Source organism: Rhipicephalus sanguineus, chromosome 5 (genome assembly GCF_013339695.2).
Source record: "Rhipicephalus sanguineus isolate Rsan-2018 chromosome 5, BIME_Rsan_1.4, whole genome shotgun sequence".
In the NCBI taxonomy this organism is placed as follows: Eukaryota; Metazoa; Arthropoda; class Arachnida; order Ixodida; family Ixodidae; genus Rhipicephalus; species Rhipicephalus sanguineus.
Genome location: NC_051180.1, coordinates 202149438 through 202173142, shown reverse-complemented (window position 1 = coordinate 202173142; position 23705 = coordinate 202149438). Strand labels below are relative to the sequence as shown.

At 46.5% G+C, this 23705-nt stretch overlaps 1 protein-coding gene across 1 annotated transcript in view; it reads right to left on the bottom strand.

Annotated features, from left to right (window-relative positions):
- The window catches only part of LOC119395186 (NGFI-A-binding protein homolog), a 1247109-nt gene extending 1226363 nt beyond the window's left edge, over positions 1-20746 (bottom strand). Inside the window, exon 1 of the mRNA XM_049416112.1 lies at positions 20451-20746. Within this exon, the coding sequence (XP_049272069.1) occupies positions 20451-20513 (63 nt within the window). The 5' untranslated portion in view covers positions 20514-20746. The remainder of the gene's footprint in view (positions 1-20450) is intronic.
- Positions 20747-23705: the final 2959 nt, after the last annotated feature.

Below are 23705 nucleotides of genomic sequence, written 5' to 3'. Positions count from 1 at the left end.
TATATATATATAGTCACGCTTCAAGAAACGAGTGCGTCGTTTGGACTGAACTGTTGTTTCTTTTTGTTTGCCAGGTCCGCAGCGTGGCCGAGTGTGAAAGGCAAGAACGGTAATGCGGCTCGGCTGCTTGCGCGAGGAGCTGGGAGAACACCGAAGTTGAAGAAGAGGAGGGGCAGAACAGAACAGCTTGCCCGACGAAAGGGCGTTGTCTCTGTCTCTGTTCCTTACAATATACATATATATATATATATATATATATATATATATATTATTTGGGCCTAGTATAGTATTCTATTTATGCAAGAATTCAGGCAGACTGATTTCAGAATAATTAGATATTTAATTACACGCTAACTGACTCTTGTTAATCAAACAGAATACAACACATTCCTTTCTTTCCTTTCTTGATATGTAATAATGCGTGCCTTGGAATTATGCCATGAGAGTTTGACGCTTTTACAGACAGTGTATCCTCATTCGCCCCTGAAGCTTTTTTCCTCATGCGCGCCTGAAGTTTAAGCTTGTCGCTCCGCCGTCTCGCATGACCGGCGCCACAGAAAGCGGGTATTTGCCGAGCAGCTCCAAGCATAGCATAGCCATGGAAAGTACAATAGGGAAGTAAGGGTGAGGAGGAAGAAAAAGAGAGGGAAAGGCATAGCCTGCTTGCGTTGTAATTGGCTTTCATTCATTGTTTCAGTGTATTGTTTCATGGGGCGACACGTACCCTTGTCACGTGTCATCAATTCAACATATCCAAAATCAGTCATTACGCATCATTAGTTTTATTTCCACACAATGCGATGCATCTGTGTTACTGCGCTCATACAATATCTTGCCTATTTATTATTTGTTCTGGACAGTTTAACATAGTCATCTTATTCCACAGGCTGCTTCATAACAACCTCACGCTCTCGTTCGTGGCACATGACCTTTTGCAGAATAAACATGCAACAAGATCTGCAATTAGTAACAATATTTGTTACCCATTGTTCATATTCATTACACCAAAAAACATCTCCCTTGACTGCAATCTCAGTTTCAGTGGATTTACCTCAGCTAATAAATCTCGTCTTTCCTTTGCAGTCTTTCAAAATGACTTGCGGCATCACTACCTGCAATGACTGTACTCTTACCATCACTCTTTAACCATCGATTTTTGTAGCGTTAGCTACACTGGCCTAGCAGAGCCAGTTTCGCGTGGCTCCTCAAGAGCCGTGCTGCGCATGCGTGAGGATCAGTGATGTCACACAGCTGGCGCATCGGTGCCGGCACCTCCCGCGCACTCCGCCGCTGCCGCGCGCGACTCGCTGCTGCCGGTCTGCGTTTTCCAGAGGAGTGACGTCGTAGCCAAGGTAAACGAACTGGCACCGGCACGCGCGCAGCTATTCGCCTTCGCTGTGCAGTCGCCGTCTGACAATGCGCTGGAGCCGCTTGATAGCACCTCTGACTGGCGTTTGCCGGTGTAGTTTAGCCATTGGAGAAGGAGAGCGCAAATGCTGCTCAACGGCGCAGAAGAGCGGAGAAGCGTCACTTATCGGATCCCGAAATAGTTGCCTGGCAAAATAAAGATACATATGCCACATAATACGTGTACAATGTGTGTGTCATTGGAGCAGCAGTAAGCATGATAATCAAGCTAATTCTAGGCAATCAGGAAAGCTAAGAACAATCAGCTGAACCTTTGCTAACGCTACGTTATCCTGGCATAGCCGAGCTAAGCCACTGCAATATTTTTTTTATCACTTGTAACTTGGCTTTCTTTTTGGTGCGCCTTTTCATGTTTAACTGATCTGAACGGAAATGTTCAATAATGTATCTAATATGTTGATTTTACCGATAATTGCGTTAATTTGTTGTGTTAGTCACTACCATCAATGTTTGTGTAATTACCCGAGCGTCTCATTGCAGTTCTTTTATTTTGAGACCCTTGCCGGTATAATTGTGATCCTGTAACTGCTTTTTTGCAAACAATAAATCAGAATCCGAATAGCCTTGTATAGTACAGTTAGAGTGTACTAGAATATTCTAGTACACTCTAGTACAGTTTAGTAAGGTGGTGCGAAAGGGAAATGAAGGTGAGGGGGAGTGATGTGAGGATTAGGAGGGCGGAAACGAGGAGAGAGGACAATATACAAGGAGAAAAGAAAGATAAAGGGAAGAAGAAAGAAGTTGTAGAGAAAATTAAACGTGAAAGAAAGGAGGAAGATGAAAGAACATACTAATTAGGACACTGCTAAGTAAATCACGCTAAACAAGCCCTTATGATTTAAAACCTAACTAATTAGGGCCGTGCTAATTAACACACTGCTAATTACAGCATGTTGCATAATTAATTGTTAATTAGAATAATGTTAATTAGGATCATAATGAATAATACTACCTAATTGAGGATATGCTAATTAGGGCCTTGCTAGTGATCTAGGTCAGCCACAAGCTCCACTGTTGGTGCGGCCTTGAACCTCAAGTGCAAGGTTTTTGCCAGTCATTGACAAAGTGACGACCATAACAGGGTTGATGTGAAGCGCGACGCTCTACTTCCAAAGGTATTTTGCCATTCAGTTTGAATTAGGATAAAGTGTGAAGAAAGTAAAGTGGACGAAAGGATTACTCGGTCCCTGTCGGCGGCAACTTATCTTTTCGTTCACTTGATTTTCTTCACACTTTATCCTAATTAGAACGAATAACATCCCCTATACTTTCTTTGGCATTATTGTCCGTTAGTTCTCATTAATATTGCGTCTAAGAAACGAGCCCTTAAAAAGTTCTTGCCTTTCCTTCATTTCTTGAAAAATGGAGATGCAGAAGAGAAGACAGAGAAGCGCCCACTACCAACGGTTTAACGTTAGCTGATGCTTTGCTAACAACACCCTTAAAACAACTGAGAGGTGAGCTAGTCGGTACGTAAACATGTTAAAAGGCTTGGCGTGCAAACACGGACACAGGAGATAATCAAGACAACCGAAACGCCGACGAAAAACTGAAAAGGCGCAGAGCAGCCGAAAAGAAGGTAGGCGCAAAAACTTATCTGCGCATTCCCAGGCAACAGGCGATACCTATCAATCCGGCACGCATTGGGGTCTACGCGAGAGAACTGTTCAGACGTGTGATGTGTTCGTTATGCAAGTTAACCGACGGTTAGCTCACGCATCGGCTACTACTGTATCGATATGCCAGACCTCAACCATAAACGCGTTTCGTCATTCCTGTGGCTGTATAAAACTGCGTATTTATCGAATTTCGGCGTACATTTACACTTTCGGCATTGTAAAGATAGATTACATGGTGAACCTTTGGTTAGCAATCTCTTATTGTTCCATTCATATCTCTTTAAAACAACGACCCTAATCGCTGGTTAACAACGAGGCCTTTGTAATCCGTTGTAATCCAAAAATAAGGCCTTTGTAATCCTGAAATCATGAATGACGCCATTGAGACCTGCGTCTAGTTGAGCGAAAAAAAAATCCCTAAGAGTAGGGGCGATGCACGAGGCGATGCAAGTTGCCTCCTTCTGTACATATCACGTGGCACTGAATGAAATGTAGACTGAGGTACGAGACTGAGAAGTTCCATAAAAACGACTACATCATGTCTTAAAGGAAATCAGGCCTCATTGTGCCAAGAAACGCATATGAATGTTCTTGATGTCTACTGAAAGCGCCGTGACGTTCTCCTATGGGGGCACCCTGGGCTAGTCAAACGCAATATCCGACATTTTAACGAGAAAGAGCCCATCATTGCTGATATGGCTAGTGATTTTTGCCAACGGGTAGCGTGCGGTATTGGCGCGAAAACTGGTCCCGTAAAATTTTGTTACGATAATTTCTGGACCTCCAGCTTGTGCTACCGATATGAATGGACTTTTCTCATTGAAAATTTTTAACACGAAAGTGTTTCATGCCGGAGTGCACCAATACTTCGCTGGTGTATTTCTGTCACGGAAATGACATCGGTAAAATGCCCACGATCAGATGGCAAGAAAAACTAGAAGAAAAGGTTCTGTTAGTGGTAGTCGAAACCACGACCTCGCGGTCCCCTACTATAGCTGTCGGGCACTCTACCCACTGCCTTACCATTACACTTGCATGAAGCTTCACAAACGAGCCTTTATCTTTCACACCTTCCTCTCACAATTTTATGATTTGGCACGCGGAACCGGAGATATAACTTTTGAGTGCAAAGCACAGTCACGGGCGTAATAATTAAAGATGCTAAGAATTGAAACGAAGCCTTGTTGGTGACACTTTTATGATTCGGCACGCGGAACAACTGTCAAGAGATATAATATATCAGCGCAAACCATAGCCGTGGGTGCGTTATTAATAGAGGTTCAGTGTTGCAATTTGGCCTCGTGGGTGTCAACTGTTACAGTGAAAGCCGTTATGAGATCACAGCAGCCCATTTTGGTGCCGTAGTTATCCGCCGCCGCCGCCGCCACCAGTGTACGTAACCACAATTGCCCGAAATGACGAATAAACAACGAAGCAAGACAAAAAATTTTGCGCAGTTTGCACTCAGTCGCGCAAGGCTGATGATCACGGTATATGTTGTTTTATCGGGCAAGGTCCATTTGACGGCCGAAGAGCACCAGGACATGATATTGGATGTGAACAGTAATTATGTTAGGTGGCAGTACACAGCCCTAAAATTCTCCGCAATGAACATGCGTAAAACATAAAAGTAATAAAATCATGAGAGCAAAGTGAGATGTGTGTAGTGAGAATGAGTGGCAAGTGGACATGATAACAAAAATATAGGGATATGGTATGAGCACGAATGGCTCATCAACACCCTTGGGTCCAAGGACCGCAAGGCAGCTGCCTTCTGTAATATCGCTACCGCAGCACCAACATATTTTCAGAGGTCTTGCTATGGATTGCCTGGGTATATCACGTGAAAACTACGTACATCTTTTAAAAACGCGAACAATGATTCACGTTTGAAAAGCGGATCCCTACCGATGAACATCAATGGATGAAGTCGCATTTCCTGTCGATAGGGTAACAGAAACTGTCTTCCTCTAACAGTGTCTACTTCTTTGCATTCAATTAAAATGTGAAGCACGGTAAGTGGTTCACCACATTCCTCACACATGGGTGGATCCACCCTAGACGGAAGGTATCCATGTGTGCTGTGTGTGCGTCCTGTTAGCCTGGTAACTGTTACTTCTGTGCGGCGTGACTTCGATAATGGTGGCCAATTACCAAGATGCAACTTGATAGCGTGCAGTTTATTTTGTGTGTGCCTATTCTATGAAATCTACCAATAAGGCCTGAGCTTTCGTTTAAGGAAGTGTTTTAGGTCGTCTGCAGGGATAGCGTTTTCGTGGACGGATGCAGCTAGCTGGTCCGCCAACACCTTGGATTGGATCTCGGGTGCCCTGGCACCAGGCACACTACGACGTGCTGTTTGAGTATGTAGACCATGCATAGGAGTGAGCAGAGCGAGACAATGACAGGGTTTCTGTGCTTTTAACACGAAAGTGTTTTATGCCGGGGTCCACCAAGCACATCCGTTACGGATGTGACGGTGCTTAAGTGGACGCCAACGTGTGAGAAAGAAAAACACCAAGAAAACGATCCGCCGCTGGGAGTAGAACCCACGACCTTGCGGCCGCGACGGTAATTGCCGGACGCTCAACCGACTAAGCTACCTTGGCAGATGCTGCACGCTATACGAATGCGCCTTATATCTTTCACACATTCGCTCTCGCACGGTGATCTCTGTTGGCGGTGTAGGTAGGCGTCTTTGAGAGGGGAAATGTAATGCATCACGATCGACACTTACTAGCGCTTACTCCGAGATTGTGCTCGGATATCGGAGGTCATGGTTAAAGCCTCTCGATACCAGCGAGGGTCACTGGCCACGCTGGCGTCGCCGACGCACCCTAGACGCAGTTACGTTCTTTACCTTTCGCTTCGTGTTAGCGTGCGCCCGCTCATCGGAGTAGTGCAGCTTCCACATGCACCAACGGGATTTCTTCGCCGCCGACTACTTCGATTGCGAGAGCACCGACAAACAAAACTGCTGCTATACGCGTTGCAGAAAGGACATGATTTCGAGGAGCGAATGTCGTGCCTTGGTGGAGCGAGACAGAGGCCAGCGGGACGCACGCGTTTGCGGCTTAAGCTACGAACCTCTGTCTTGCGTGTTGCTGAAGCGCAGTGTGGTAGTGTATGCATGAGCACAGGCGTCGGTTATCCATTACTACAAAGCGCACGCCGTGCCGTTTCTCTCCTTAATCGACGACGCTTTGAATAAGTGCCTGTCGGGTACCAGTGTTGATTATGAGCTTGTTGATGTCATCTTTACGTGATATTCACGATTCGCTGTATCCAAATATATGTTCACAACTTCAGCTACCACAACGTTTTAATCATGATCACGGGCGTTAGTCGTCGCGATGGAGACATGCCACTAGGCGCCAACGTGGGTGCATCCACGTCAAACGGTGGTATAGCTGCCAAACACGAATAGACACTGTACAAGCGCTTATTTATATATCAGCGCTTATGTTTCTGTGAAGACAAGTTTCACTTTCGTGTTATAGCGATTCCTATGACGGAGGGATCAGCCATGTTTTTTTTTTTCAGTTTCCAGAGCTTTCACTACGCTTAGGGAATCGGTGTATATCACTGCGCTTTGGAACTTTAATTGTTTAATGTGTTTGACAGCCGCAAACATCGCATAAGCCTGTGCTGCGAAGATGCTTGTATTAGGGTGCAAAATGGGGACACCTGAAAACGATGGACCGACACAGAAGTGTGAGACTTTGAGGCATCTGTAAAGAATGCAGGACAGGTGTATTTGTGCTGCAGTTCGATGAAGTATGTGCGGATATGTGCAGTAGGCGCGTGTTTCGTAACGTACTCGAAGGATACACCACATTCTATGCGCTGCCACTGCCACAGCGGGCGATATACACCGGCAGCCATTACACGGTGTTCATGGAGTGAACACACACATTTCCTCAGCTAGGCCCTTCACGCGATGTCAATAGGGCTGTCTCACTGAAGGACGGTATTGAAAGAGGTCAGAACTGGACAAATCATTCACAGCAAGTAGTTTGTGGGGGGTGTTCGTTGTTTGCGTTCACTTTGAGAAAAGACACGAAGAATATGTAGTATCTATGCAAGTGCAGCGATCGCTCATTTGATTCAACGCAGAGGCCTCCTATGGGGCTCGTCCTAAAGGCACCTGTAGAAAGGCGAATGCCTCGATGGTGGACTGGGTCCAGCATCTTTATTGCGCCTCTTGTTGCAAACTCATAGACCCGCAGTCAAGGCGCGTGCATATAAGGCTTTTGTACAAATCTATTAGACATTTTTTGTCATTGCCCCATGTTGTCCGTGACAAAATCTTGAGTATATTCATTGCTCTTATGCACTTGTTTTTAAGATTTTTGATGCTGGGTACAAACGTCATTTGCATGCCTAAACGATGACTAAAAATTTGCATTCTGTCTTCACAGGTAGCCACTGATCATGCAGGTCAATATCGGGTTCGGGGTCCACGCCTCACTTTCTGGAGAATAAGATGCACGTGCTCTTTTGTGGACTAAGGCTGAACCATTCTCGTTTGCCCATTTAGACACCTTAATTGAAGCTAAGCTCAACCTGTCGCTCACACATTGCAAGGTTGCATGACGTAAAAGCGATCTGCGCATCATCGACATATGTGCAATAAAACATTGCACGCGCAAGGCTGATTCACAGCAGAGCTGGTGGGCACCTAGCTTGTTCTGGCTTGGCTAGGCTTTTAATTGCGGGTGGGCAAATAGCGAATTTTACAACCGAATCGAATAGTGATGAAACCGTATGGAACACGAATACAAATCGAATACTATTCAACTCGTATTCTGCCTGCTGGCGTCACGACAGCAGCAGACAGAAAAAGAGTGTTCCACACTCGCCGTCATGGCTGCTAGTGGCGCTGACTAGCACTCCTAGGTTCAAGTGTACATATACCGAGTGTCCCAGCTATCTTTAGTCAAGGGTTAAAGAATACCATATTAGAGGCAGGCGAGTGAAATCAGTTGCAGATTGCTTAAAGCCACCTTGCGCACTACAGACAATTTTTGTTTTGCAATAAATAATTTGTAAATTAGCATTATTTAACAAAATTATAGGTAGGCATTCGATCTTTTCTAGCCTGCCATTCTTGGTTTTTATTTTTGGCCGCTGATCAACAGCCTATATTGTTTGTAGTCTCTTATGCCTCGATGCGTGATGTGTGTTGATGTTACCACGTATCGCGCGCGGATCGGCCCTTTCCTCGCCCGCAGTCAGCGAGAAAGAGCTCGTAATAGTTGGTTCAACTGCGAAGCCATCCTTGTCCGCGTATTTTGCCTGAGACTTTGCCTGTTACTATTAGTACCTTTCGCTTTGCTCTTGCTTTGTGTCGCAGATTTGGAGGCTAACCCTGGTCCCAAGATTGACGATGTTCTCTCCTTGGTTAACGTATGCCATGCTGAAACCATAGAACTACTGAAAAAAATTCAACAAAACGTAAGTCATTGAGAGCACGTAGGGTGGTATTGCTCAAATCGAATCCAACTGCGAGGGAATGAGCAACTCGGTAAAAGGAGTCAAGTCTTGCATAGCCAGAGCAAATAAAGAACTCGGTGGTGTTGTAGAAGACAGGAACAACAGTAACAATTCGCAGAAACAACTTGCTTGTCAAAGGCCTTCCTGAATCAGAAAATGAAACATATGAAAGGACTGAAGGCATTGTGAAGGAATCCTCCTCTTACCTTAAACTGACCCTCGGAGACATTGAACGGGCCTATATATAGGATTGGCCAACGCCGGAGCGGTTTCAATCACCCCATTATCATTAAGTTTCTGAACTACAAATAAAAACTCACGCCATATCCACGAAGTGAATGATGATTGAGGAGCTGGCTCGGAGATAATCGGGTAAACCATGAATGCCCCGTATAATTCCTCTACTGTCATATAAAGACGTCGCACGTTGTTATAGTAGCGATTGTGGTCAGGTTGTTGTCGAACCACAAGCGGTCGCAGACCTTGCAGCTGTGGCGGAACGTGTGGTCGAGGAAATCGCGCTTGAAGCGCGCGTCGGCGCCACCAACTTAAGGTAGCGACCTCTTTCGGCGCTTGGCCGCTGCACCCGTACCTCTTCGAGGCTCTCTTGCCGCCGCTTCCGCGATGCTTCGGCTTCGCGGGCTTGTATCTCGGGGTCCGCACGACGCTGACGTCTCTCTGCGGCCTCGCGAGCTCTCACCGCAGGGTCTTGGCGGCGAGTCCGCGACGCTGCTGCCTTGCGAGCCCTCCGCTCCACCGCCTTGTCTTCTTCGTTCATGTTATTAGAATCGAAGCGCACTGACTGACGACTGCCGAATAAGAGAGGAAGCGCGCAGTTGTGGCCCTCTAGCGGTCTCCTATCAAACTAGAGCACGCGCTGGCGTGAAGCGAGCGCCGCATGCTACAGTTGGCTATGCTATATGCGGTTTTTGCATGCGTTTTTATCATCATCAAGGCTCTCGAAGAACAAGAGTAGAGTGTACTAGAACTGTCGAGTGGCGTGAACGCGCCTCGCCGCCTGATGCCTTCCGCGTCGACCGTAGCGGCGGCGCTGCAGTCGCTCGGTACTGAAGCCGCGCGGTGCCGCGCGCAAGAACTGCTGGGCGCGTCGGCGGCACCCGGCTAATCGGCACTATTACTGATGCGGCTTTCGTAGCGTGTCTATCATTATTAAGCGTAGGACTTGTCGTCGTAAGCCTTCATGGACGAAACTTCAAAGCTTTTAATGAATGCTTGCTTCATAAATGCCCTTGAGAGATACTGCAAATCAGTTCTTGTAGCTGAAGTGACTGCTGGAAGGTACGCAAAATATAAAAATGAAAATGGGCTGATACCGACCGTGAAGATTCACGATCTCAATGTAATTGAGCCGAACTCATTGCTGGGCTAGTTACATTACTGTCAATTAACTAGACGCTGAACGACCACCACAAGAAAAAGACAGAGGAAACACAAAGGGCGGGCCTTATTCTGATTTCTTCTGTTTTAATGCTCTTCTAGTGGTGATTCAGCGTCTAGTTTATTCGGAGTAACTGAGCTGCTCTATTGGAATTTAACTGTGCTCAGAGAGCTGTGTGCTGATATTCTGCGAAAGCACGCCGAACATTTACCGCGCGTTGGCCAAGCTGTGTGTACGGTGCGCATCTTTACAAATGCCCTGTGCAAATGTGACTTTTTCGACATTACGAGGGCTCAAAGGTATTGGAAGTCAATGGTAACTCGACCGGTACAAATAACGGTCGTCCTCAGGGGCGTTGCGTGGATATTGTTATTGGCGCCGGGTGGGGAGGTGACACTTTACTGCCCGTATTTGTGCGTGTAAATATATATGCACATATATATATATATAAAAACATAATATCGCAAAGCGTAGAGCACCACCGCCCCTCGTGGCTTCACTTTTGACACTTTACAGATAAAGCAACGAAATTATAATACAAAACATGCATTGTGAAAAAGAAGTTTTTGCAATGGCATCGATAGGTCAGGAAAAGTGCAATATAAGCTGTCCATTGAAAAGGAGAACTGGTTGCAGTGAATTTAGGCAGAATAACCGACGGGCTATATTTACATCTGCGCATTTTAAGATGCTTGAGATAAGCCATGATGCATGAAGTTTTTGGCTCGGAGCGCGCCTTCGGCTCGGCTCCTGCAGGTGGCTTGGCTTCCTGGTACTTTAAGCACCTAGAGGTCGCACGCATAGCCGCGTGCGCAAGGGGGGGGGGGCTAGTCACCTAAGAGAGGGGGGGGGGGCGTAAAGTCTGTCCCATCGCTGCGCAGAAAAAACAGACACAAAGAAAACGACACCAGACAATATATAAAAGCGCTCGTATGTTGTCTGGTGTCCTTTTCTTTGTGTCTGTTTTTTCTGCGCTGCGAAGTGTTCAAGATGATAACAGGCCCAATTCGCCACAATTCTGCCCCATACATTGACTTAATAGGGATGGGGGAGGGTGCTGCGAAGAACATTCGCCCGACTTCGCCCTCCCCCCCCCCCCCCCCCCCCATGGGGACCCTGCGCACGCCTATGCGCGGAAGCACGCTGTTGAAACAAGGTAGCCTTTCGACATTAAAGAAACAGAGCAAAACTGGCAGAACTCAGCCGTCACTAACATAAAGGTTGTGATAGAGTTATTTGTACTCAGGTTACTCATTGAACAGTCGAGCGCATTGGAGCTCGAGTTGCCAGCATGGGCGTCCGGAGGGGGGTGCAAGGGGGGGCAGCTGCCCCTCCCTGGAATTTCGGATAATATTTTTCTGTGCGGTAGCTCACTACTATAATTCAACGCTGTCACAGCCTGCTACACCCTTGCCAGAAATTCCACCACGGCTCAAGGCACAGGCCAGCGACAACCGACCACTGACTCGCCTGCGACAATCCAACCGACAAGTTGAACAGGAAGCCGTCGTCACTACCATCGACGACTCACTAGCGGTATACGTAGATGCAGCTATCGATAGCTGCGTTTTGCACACCAGCCTCGTATGCCCCACGCTACCTGAAACGCAACATACATGCTCCTATGTTACAGAGCCACCATTCCCATCAGTGTTGGCGGAACTCGCAGCTGTACGGGACGGCTTAACATTCATGATACCCAAGGTGGATTTCTTGTCACTCAATAGGCTGCTTGTCTATACGGACTCCACGCAGGCAGTTCGAGAGTTGCGAAAAGTGATCAGCTCCCTCGATAAAGCTTCCGATGTGCGCCGACTAATTTACTCGTGCGCCTGCCCTGTCCGAGTATTGTGGACCCGTCAGTCTACACTGGCTCAAATGGCCGCAGATGCCGCTTGCCATCCAGCGGAAGTTCAACACCCGCTGCCTCTACTTCGTTTGTCCCAAAAGGACAGCTTGCTCCTGCACAAAGAAACCCTCCGGCGCTCCACGCGTCATTCCTCCGCGTGGATCGGACCTTCCCGGCGGCTTAACTCGCCGAGAGGAGGTTGCGCTCAGGAGGATTCGTGTGGGCGCCGCGTTGACTCCTGCCATCCGGGCTGCATGGACATCCGGTGCACAGCCTCCCCTACCGACATGCCCCTTCTGCGTTGCTCCAGCCACAGAGGCAACGATCGATCACCTAGTTGGGACCTGTCCGGGCCTTCACAAGGCTCGCACCCGCCACCTACGAGGCCTTGACTACCGCCCCGGTCGACCACCCGACTTAACGCGCTGGACGCACGGGCCTTTGCATCGACCGCTCCTGGCCTTTATCAGCGAAACTGAACTCTTTCTTTTTATTTAACTTATGCTGTAGGGCATACTGGCGCCAATAATAAAAAAAACAAAGCAATGTGTTACACGGCTTGATTAACATACTCAGGTCCCAGCGTTCTCTATTTCCAACCAATTTCACACGTTGCGCACTACTGATTAATCTTGCAGGTCATGTCACGGCAGTGAAAGCTGTCAGTGCTGGATTCTCCCCCCCCCCCCAGCCTTGCACCCCCCTGCAATAAGTTCTGCGGACGCCCTTGGCTGCCAGCTATAGGCACCAATAAAAAATTTATTGCTCCTATCGGTGACAAATAGATGTCGTCAATTGGTCTCTATTGGTGACAATAGAATTCTAATAAGACCTATAAAGCTCCAATAGCGCACTTATACAACAAATAAGATTTTTCTATAAGACCAATAGAAAATTCTATTGGCATTTTTGCTAGGTAATGCTCTGGACATCGTAGAGACTGCCGGCAGAAGAATTGTAGGCTTTCGTCGCTGGTTTTTCATTTCTTCGTAGTCACTTATAGTGTAGCGCGGCTCGAAGTGTTGCTTGCAAACCGCACAGCAATCAGTGAGGAGCTAGGTGCATAATCCGATTGTCGCCTTCTTTGGGGGCCGGCAGACTCCAAAAACGGAATATCTCGGAGCAATTTTGGCATGCCTGCATATTCACTCGTGCACCACAGGGTGTAGCAGGCGTTAAGACACTGATTAAAGCTTAGTAATGTGTGAAACGCGCTCAAAACGCGCAATTACACGCTTTTGTAGGCTGCGAGTAGCGCGCGCCAAATGCAGACGCTCTCCACAGCTTCAGTACAAAGTGACTACAGCGCCGCCGCTACGATCGCCCGTCGGAGCATCACCCAACATGCGGCGGGGCCGCTCCGTTCGTTCCACTGCCCCCTTCTAGTACACTGTAACAAGAGGAAGAAGACTTCTGTTTCGCGCGAGCTGCGCCTGTAGCGGTCGCCTCTGGAACTAAGGTTACGCGTACGGCGCGGGACTTCGCCCCAGCTTAAGAACCTGGCGAGCCAGCTCCTAAAAACTGAAGTGCGCAATGCATTCAAGCTATAGAGCCTAGCATCACCAAGAGTATGGCTGGAAGAAGACTTTTCACCTAAGATACAGCAAGCACGTAAAAGGCTTCGAGACTTCGCCAAGCAAAACCGCAAAGAAAGCGAGCGCTTTTCGCTCCGTTTTAACACACTACACATGCAAAACGGCATCTACCGGTATGACTGTTCGCCTGAGTCTGTCGTTGTAGTATCTAAGGAAACACAATCTTCGCAAAAATAACCAGCCGAAGTGGCTGGTTATTTTTGCGAAGATTGTCGAAGTGGCTGTTATTTTTGCGAAGACTTCCTGCGCATTAAGTGTCATTGTTGTTGGCAAACTTTCGAAGCCTACTTAACAAGGTTGATGCTATAAAGATACTGATTCGAACATGCGATGCTGATATCCTAATCGGTACTGAAACGTGGCTCACTGAGCATATTGCCGATAATGAACTATCGCTGCCAAAGACATTCGCTGTTTTCCGCAAAGACCGGAAGGTGTCGCGGGGCGGGGGCGTGATATTTGCTGTCAAAAAAGAGTTGTAACCGTCTTTTATTCCTATCGACTCACCGCTTGAAATGATTTGGGTAGCTACGAGTCACAGCCACGTGCACTGCGTTATTGGTTCACCGACCTCCTGAGAGCCGGCCCGAGTTCGTGAATCTTCTTAATGACGCCCTTGAACGAGTCACAAACGAGTTCCCAAATTCCTTACCGGCAATTTGTTACCGGCCTTGGCCGGCGATTTCAATTATCCATCCATTGACTGGGCAGCATCTTCTGTTCTGGGTAACAGTAATCGCCAAGACTTGCTTCATTTTCTCCATACGGTGCACTTTCATAACATGTCGCATTTGGTAAAAGAACCCACTCGTGGCGAAAATATTCTTGATCTGATACTAACTAACCATCCTGAATACGGAAGCGCTCTTGTTCTTGAGGAAATAAGTGATGACAAGGCCGTACCCCGCCCTTGGGAACCAACTTAACCAAAATGATTCTTAACTATGCTCGCGCAGACATGACCAAAATGAACGACGTGTTTGCGGAATTGGTGGCTCGTTACCTTCACGATTTCGCTGATCGATCAGTTAACGACAACTGGTCTTTGCCTAAAAACTTCCTTAAGGAACTGGAAGATAACTGCGTGCCAAAACTAATAATAATAATATCTGGGGTTTAACGTCCCAAAACAACCATATGATTATGAGAGACGCCGTAGTGGAGGGCTCCTGAAATTTCGACCACCTGGGGTTCCTTAACGTGGACCTAAATCTAAGTACACGGGCCTCAAACATTTTCGCCAAAATTAACTCTCTCGTCCAAAGCAGATGAACCCAGGTTTACTCGTGACGCGAACGGAGCTATTAACAAAATGAAACTGGCGTTTAGAAAAGCTCCGAGGTGAGAAAGTGAGTCAGACTGGGTGAACTACAAAGAGCTGTCAAAGTTAGCAATATCCTCAATAAATGATGCTAAAAACAAATACTTTACCTACAGTCTACCCAATCTAATGACGACGGAACCTGGAAAATTTTGGCGGGTTATAAACCCGAAAGAGAAGCAAACCGGCGTAAAACTTAAATGTGAAAATCGTGGCTTACAGTCGGTAGAACAATCCGCCGAAATTTTCAGTCAGCCTTTTGCTTCGGTTTTCTCCGACGAGATGCCGCTACAAACACCGATGCCTCCACTGGATGCACGTGTTTCAACCTATCGCGATAAGAGAAACCGGCGTAGCACGTGCCATAGAGAGACTACCGTGCAAAGCTTGTCCGGGTCCGGACGGTATCAGCGCAAAGCTTTTGAAGCTGACGTCAGACAAGTCATCCTACCCCTTATCTTTATATTTCAGCAGTCACTGGATGCTGGGTGTCTTCCTGATGACTAGAAAATTGCGAATGTCATTCCTCGCTTTAAATCTGGAGACAAGCACATCGCTAACAATTACCGTCCTATTTCTCTGACATCCATTTGTTGTAAGATGCTCGAACATATACAGCCACATAATGTCTCACCTTCAATCCAATAATCTACGTTTGAAAACCAACTTGGCTTTCAGAAACATAAATCCTGTAACACTCAGCTGTTTGAGCTAGTTACCGAGTTACACAACTCCATCAATACTTCATTGTTGATCGATGCAATATTTATTGATTTTTCTAAAGCGTTTGATCGCGTCATTTATCTGCGTCTTGTAACAAGACTACGTATTCTCCGGCTTGATAAAAAAAAGAACATCTCCGTGGATTGAAGGCTTTCTAACTGAAAGATTTCAGTGTGTTAAAATCGACTCCTACATATCCAAACTGACGCAGGTCAAGTTGGGCGTTCCACAAGGGTCAGTTTTAGGGCCGCTGTTATTTCTAATCTATATCAACGATATATCAGTTAACATGCAGTCTACCGTACGACTTTTCGCTGATGACAGCATAATATATAAAGAAATAGCCAACAAGAAGGACATTTTAAAGGGACACTAAAGAGCAATGATGAATAGGTTTAGATCTATAAATTATGCCCCGAGAACTCTAATGTCGTTAACTTCGCCATCATAGGTTAATTAACAGAGGAGAAAATCAAGTTCAAAGTTTCATTTTCATCTTCCCGAGTGACGTCACGGATTTCAAAGTGTACTTATCGTATTTTGGCGCCATTGTCTCAACATTATAACCCCAAACTTGGTATGTTAAGTCTATGGCCCCCTCGGAGGACGATGTACTTTATTTTTACCAATTAGGAGCTACGTAGTCCCTTGTAGGCACCGTCAAAACATGTGACGTCACGGCGAAGGGTGCGGAAACTACAAGGTGGCGTCGCCACCCACATTTTGTTTTTGCGCGTTTTCTCGCTTACTAAGCGTCTTCTCGCAGCAGGCGTGGTGTTTTTGCTACCGTGAAAGAGTGCTTTACTAATATGAGAAAAATCGTTTTGCTCTTTAGTGTCTCTTTAAGTCTGCAATCTGACTTAACGACACTTTCCCAATGGTGCAGCAAATGGCCAATGCAAATTAACGTTGAAAAGAACAAGCATGTTAAATTCAGTCGAGATGCCAATGAAATGCCGAATATATACCTGATCAGCAACTCTCCCGTTGAAATAGTATCGTCCATAAAATACTTTGGTGTTATCCTGCATTACAAACTTAAATGGAACAATCGTGTAGAAATGATTACTAACAAAACATATCGTAAGCTTGGAATTTTAAAAGGCCACCTACGTCTGGCTACTTGAGACAACAAATTAGACGCATTTAATTCACTCATTAAACCATCCCTAGAGTATGCTTCTAACATCTGGCATCCGCAACAAGCATACCTTACTGACATGCTGGAGTGAATTCAATGTAAAGCCACTAGGTTTATTGCTTCATCCTATTCACGTTTTCATAGTGTATCATCCATAAAAGAATTCGGTATTTTACCGCTCGCAACACGCAGAAAATATTCGATATTATCCTTCTTCTTTCACAGCATTTACTTAGCTACTGTCCTTTTTCCCTCAAATTCGTCCATCCAGCCGTAAACATTTCAGCCCGATGTGACCACAATCACAAGGTACGCCCAATACTTGCTCACACTGAAAAATACTTACTCTCCTTTGGTGTTGTCCATAAACGAGTGGAACGCCCTTCCGCGTATCATTGCAAACATTAAAGAATTAACTAGTTTCCAATCAGCCCTACTAACTTACCTTAGTGAGCAGTTCTTCCATACCTACCTGAATTGTCTGATTCCAAATTTTCTTTTATTCTATCTATTATATCTATTGTCTGATTCCAAAATTTTTTTATTCTATCTATTTTAAAACGAAAGTGTTTTATGCCGGGGTCCACCAAGACTTCAGTGAGGTATTTCCGTCACGGAAATGACGTCGAAAAAATTTACACGATCAGATGGCAAAGGAAAAAAGTTCCGTCAACGGGTATCGAACGAACTACCGCTCGGTCCGCAACAACAGATGCCGGGCACGCTGTCCACTGCGCCACGGTCACAGACTCTAGAGGCTTTACAAACGCGCATTTTATATCTACCACTCTCCCGGTCGGCGGGGTGGTGTTGCCCTCTAGGAGCGGTAAAGTAATGTAATTCGTCATTACTGTGGCCTCCGCAATTAGCACCTGCAACGCGTTACACGTCCGTCCCATTCGGCGCGTTTTCAATAGAAGTTTAATTTGGTCAATGCCTTAACACACCGCGAGGTGGCGGTCTTAGCCAAAGCGTCGTTAAAGCGTCGTAAAAGCGTCGGCCTCGCTCATAGCATCACGCTAATCAAACCAAAATTAGCTCTGCGACGCGCGCCTGCCTCACCTGGCTGTAATACCGCATTACCCGTTCACGCGCTCGCCCCGAAAAAAATCGCGCCCGAGCTACCGAGGCGGCACGACGCGCTTTGCGTTTCCCTCTAGTCCGGCCGTGGTGTTCAAGCACATTTTAACATGCCGCGGGATGGCCACCAAATTCTGTGTCCAATATGCGACGCTCTTCTGGCTATCACACCTCGTACTCTGATTACGCTTTCACCGTTAACTACTACAGCTACCACAAGGGTTTGTTTAATCATTTAACATGGACGTTAGTCGTCGGGATGGAGATGTACCACCAATCATCAAAGTGGGTTTATCCACGTTAAACGGTGCTATAGCTGCCAGACATCAATATACATTGTACAAACTCTCTTATATCAATGTACAGCAAACACTCAGTTACATCTGTAAGGGCACGGTTTACTTTCGTGTTATTCCGGTTCATATGACGGAGGGATCAACCATCTTTTAGGGGCGAAGCTCCTTATAGCGGCACCCGTTCGTCCCTCGTAGCGTAGTATGTAACCAGTCTTACGCTTTGACCTGCAAGGTGGTGCCGGTGGGAGATTTTTCCTGTGCGTTGTTGAACAATAAAAAATTCGCAGCGTTAGCTAAAAGCCGACTTCTTCTGTCTCTCATTCCCATTAGCAGCCATTCTTTACCTCCAAGGTAGTGCCTGGTGAGATTTCTCCTGTGCGTGATTAAACAATAAAAATTTTGTTCAAAACGCCGTTGATTGATGAAATAAACCAACAAAAGACGCCAGATGTTTTGTAAAAGCAAAACGAAAGAACGCCAGATGTTTCTAAAGCAAAACGAAAAGACGCCAGCTGCTTAACGAAAGACGCCAGATGTTTTCTAAGTAATGGTTTTCTAAACAATGAAAATTCACAGCGTACATGTAAAATTAAAGTGCGCTGCAAGTCGTCATAACTCATCGAACCTTTAGTATAAACGCGCCCGATCTCACGTCGGTGATGATGTACTGGGCAGAATTCATGGAAGATTGACGGTTTACCGATGAACCTCCGCAGCTTCGCCCACTCATCATCATTCACTCCGTGGATATGCTGTGATTTTTTTGCTAGATTGCACTATATATTGGTCGCAACTATTGTACTCTACGCGACCTTGCATTACTGAACTGTGTTTGCCTTTTTTACATTGCATTTGCATTATGCTTGCTTGTTGCATTTTTATTTTTCCGTAGTTTTACTTCTTTCATTGTAGGTTTCCTTTGTTCGTTGTACAAAGTATTGTGTCCGCCCCTGTGTAATGCTCGCTCTCGGGCTCTTAGGGTCAATAAATGAAATGAAATGAAATTGCTAAATATTGACTTTAAGCAACAAATACGACTTGCAAAGTTCGAGAGTGTCTTCAGAACACCCCCCCCCCCCCCAATGCATTATTTGCGATAAAGAAAGTCTCAAGTATACCATTTTTTCCAAGCTGCAAAGAAAGCCCGCGAAATACAAAAAGAACCACGTGACTGGCGTTTTCGCGCACAGCGAACGTGCTGATCTCAGCCGTAGTTTGAGCGAACGAAATCAGCTGCGGCCGCGACTCGCCGGCTCCGTTGCAGCGGTAGGCCGATATGTTGGCGCTGGTTTAATTAAGCTACTTACAAGCTCAACATAAATTCACACGTTTTCTGTGAACTTTGATTGCATAACCATGCAAAAATGAATATTCCCACCGGCACTGAATGGCCAGCCAAGATATAAGGGCTGTTATACGCCATATGGTCCGTGTATCGATGTGTCAGCGCGAACGGCCTCCTTATATGCGGTGTTGTACGTCGCTGTGTCTGTGTGTATGGCAGTGCGTGTATGTGCGATATTCTATCCTTCGGTGATGATGTAATGTGATGATTCCTGACTGGTATACCTTTTACGTTTCAGTGTTAAGCGTTCAGACAGCAATAAACTACAATATGGGTGTTCTGACTCGTCAAAATTCCTTTTTTTCTAAGGTGTAAACGTGTTCTGGGCACTGTAAAACACCCCTAAAGAGACACTGTAAAAGCCAAAACAGAGAGCGTTGTGGGAGCCAAAATATAGCGTTGCACGCGCCAGAGAATTTACACTTGCGTTTCAAACGCAGCAAAAAATCGCTCACTCTTCTCTGGACAAGTTCCGTGATAGACGGGTCCGACTGTGTAATAGGGGCAGGGGCCACGGCAGGGGCTGGGGAGCTATTCTCGATGTATCCACCTTGTGGACTGTCCACTTGGGTCGCCGCTGATTGGCTGGACCGCGGCGAGCAGCGCGCCCCCAGTTTCCAATTCTTTTTCCGCAACGTCATTTTGGCATCACGAAGACCTCCCTCCCTCCCACCCTCCCTCCCACCTTTGTAGCTTTCAGCGAACTCGTTGGGACGAAAAGAGAGAGAAAGCGCTCAAAGCGCGCAATGAAACCCTGTTGCGTCTTTTCATTCCTGAGGCAATAAGCTCGCACACTAAGATTACTAAATGATCACTTACAAAAGTGTCCCAATGCCAGGGTGTAAAATGGTTTGCTGCAAAGGGATAATTCCACGAGCGGAAGCAAGCCTAGGTAACTTAAGCTTACCTTTCATTTCGTTATATCCATGATTTCGTTGTAATTAAAAAAGTATATAGCGGACACTACTTCCAGCGAATGTGCCGCGATATTATGATATGGCTCCCAAACTGAAAGGGCATATTCTAGCTAAGGGTGTTGTGCAGCATTAGTTTAACATATGCATCTTCAGTTAATTTTCATGTTTATCAATCGTTATCGACGTAACTGACGCAACAGCAGACGTGCAACTACGGTCTTGACCAAAATCATGCACTCACCTTCCGCTTGGAGCTTCCTTGGGTGTTTTTCGGTGAAGGCATCCCTCCTCCGCGGCAATCCATGCTGCAGTCTTCTTTTCCAGGCACCAAACCAACAAGAAAGTCAAGGACGAGGCGATATCGGCGCTGCTTTCTGCAGCAGGGTCGTTTCGATATCGGGGCGAATTCCACGAAACGTCTAGAAGGAGCAGGATGGCCTCCAAGGGTATCCGGGCTGTCGCGCTATCTGTGGGGCTTTCGTCTGTTCTCGCGCCACCGGTACCCTGGTTTGGTCCCGTCTATTGCACTAAGCCCATAGCCTGCAAATGAGAACGGCTTTTTTTAGTGCAAACAAGAGTAGCCAAGCCATTCCGCATGGCGTCATATGCTGATACAAACAACAAAGTCGCAAGTCAGGTCTCAGTCACAACGACGGGCCTGGCAGTAAATTGTGCAGATTGCGCGATAAATCAGTTTAACTTCGTAATAATTCTTGAGTTACTTCCTTGGAAAAACCATGCTTCCTGCCGGGCGTAAGGTGACAATCCATGCTGTCTTGACTTGGTGTGCGTGCATGAGAGTGGCTATATTGCAGTAGAAAGAAAGCACTGCATTACAGTTGCCGCAGAATATAACTGTCATAATTATAGTAGATCAGGTTGGCAATGAAGGTACAGTTGAAGCCCTCGATAACGGAAGCCCTCAAGAACGAAATCCTCGCGGCAACAAAGAAATCTGTCGTTCCCGGCGAGCGTCCACAGACTTGAATGCATTTGCCTCCTCACGACAGCGAAGAGATTTGAAAAAAGCACTCCCAGCAGTCACAAAAGTTTCAGGCAGTCATCAGCGACATTTTTTAACACGAAAGTGTTTTCTGCCGGGGTCCACCACGGCTCCACTGACGTATTACCGTCACGGATATGACGTTGTAAAATATAAAGACTAACAGTTGGCAAAGAAAAAAAACCAAAAGAAAAGTTCCCTCACCGGGAGTTGAACTTACAATCCCTCGCTCGTCAGCGCGAGGTGCGAAACGATTCGGCCACAGAGGGCAAGTTCCTTGCCACGCTAACGGCGCGCTATTTGTATACACCATTTGCCGGGGGCGGTACTCAAAGACTGGTGGTACATCAGCGTGTTTTTGTTATCACTAGCGAGATGGTGCGAAGGGCTCGAAGAGTGTAAGAGCGCGCTTTAAAGGTCGTCGCTCCACGCGGATGAGCGCGCGCCTCTACAGGGCCCGGTTGCTCGTGCGCGGGTGCGCGGGACGAAGGTCACTTAGCTCGCTACAGCGGCCGCTTTTGCGACAGGAGCGCGCTCCTTGCACAGAAATAAGTTACAACTGTGACAGCTCGCTCTCATCCTGTGTATGTTCGTTCCGTGCGCCCTTTCTGCTTCAGCAGCGCATTGCAAGTTTCGAGCTGCTTGCTGTTCTTCGCGTGACATTAGAATTTGTTGCTGCAGCATTAATTCCTTCACGCTTGGTGCGAAAGAATGCACAAAAAACGCTCAACTACGTCTGTGAAGACACGTTTCACTTTCGTGTTATACCAATTCCCATCACAGAGGGATCAGCCATATTTTTCTTCAACCCAACGGCTAGTTGCGAACCCAGAAGTTTGAAAACTGCAGCACCACTTATTCGAGGAGTCGGACACATACATTTCCGCCGACAAGCATCGCTGCAACCAGTTGCTGTTTACATTCGGTCGGATAATAATGATAGCAAGAATTCTTTTTTTCGCTGAGAACCATTTTTTTGCTAACACCTCTGTTGGTAACTACGCAGGCACATGACGTCTGAAGTGACGACATTCACGAAAGTGACCTCATGCCGACAGACATTTTGCCAAACTGCTTGCTGCCGCGCGTGTTTCCGAGCGCGCGCCGAGATCTCCCGCGCTTTGCTAACGTGCAGAGTTCTTTAGCCTTTTGGACAGATGGCGCCTCCTATTAAAACGCGTATGTTCTTGACGCTTCAGGAGAAGTCTTGGATTATCACCGAAGCTGCAAAAGGCAGAAGAAAGCTGCGAGGCTCGAGCCGTCAAGTTCTTTCAAAGCAACGTGAAACAGGTCAAAATCAGCGATTTCTTTAAATATATTTTGGTTGCGGGATGTAATTGGTGTGCGTCCTTATCTATTTTCGCTGAAACAAAATTCTCACGAGAACGAAGAGAAATCGCTTCCCCGGCGTTTTCGTTATTTAGGGGTTCGACTGTATTGAATTCTTCTTGACGCAGCCTTGTGAAACGAACAGACAATCAAACTAAGGAAAGTGCAGGGGACAATACGTGTATGTTTTAACCGTAGTATAGTATTTATGACACAAAAAAAGGAATTAGAGAAAATGAAAATCAGTGCGCATCAGTGTGACTAAGTTTGTTACAAAATAATAATATAATAATACCTTGAGTTTAACGTTGCAAAGCGACGACATGATTATGAGAGACGCTGTAGTGGAGGGCTCCGTAAATTTTGACCACCTGGGGTTCGTTAACGTGTACCTAAATCTAAGTACAAAGGCCTCAAACATTTTCGCGTCCACCGAAAATGCAGCCGCCGCAGCCGGAATTCGATCCCGCGACCTTCGGGTCAGTAGTCGAGCGCCATAACCACTAAACCATCGTGGCGGGGCTAAATTTGTTACACAGAAATGAAGGCAACGCGTCCGATGCTTTCGTTCATGCCGGAGTGAAGACTGTAGAATTTGTTCATGAGGAAAGATTGGCGAGCTTCCCAGCCACGAGGAGTTTTGAATCCAGCACAAGAGAATCGACAACTGGGCTAGTTGGTTGAAATGCATGGTTTGACTGATCTGAGCGCACACGGACGAAGACGAAAAAAGGGGGGACAGCAGGACAAGCGCTTACTCGCAACTAAAAGATGTATTGAACAAGGAAGCATATAAATACAACAAACAACTGATCGACGCACGCGTGTCAAGAAAATTATGGTTGACTATGGCGATAAGCTACCACGAAATGCAATCAAGGAGAACAAACTCCTTCTCACGCAACAAAACTGAAGGTTGGCTGACACACTGATCTCCTCTCTTTTTTTATGTGAAATGCTTCAGTCATCTCTCGCCTTAGCTGACTGCTGCTTCGAAAATTATTTCGGTGCCATGTAAAACAGGATAGCAGCCGCACTCCCTGCAATGTGCTGCAAGATGTGAAGCTTCGGAAGATTTAACCGCTGATTAGTGCGCTCTTAGACTCACATTGATGCAGCGTCCCGACTGGCCAATGTATACATCACCACATCTAAACGGGACCA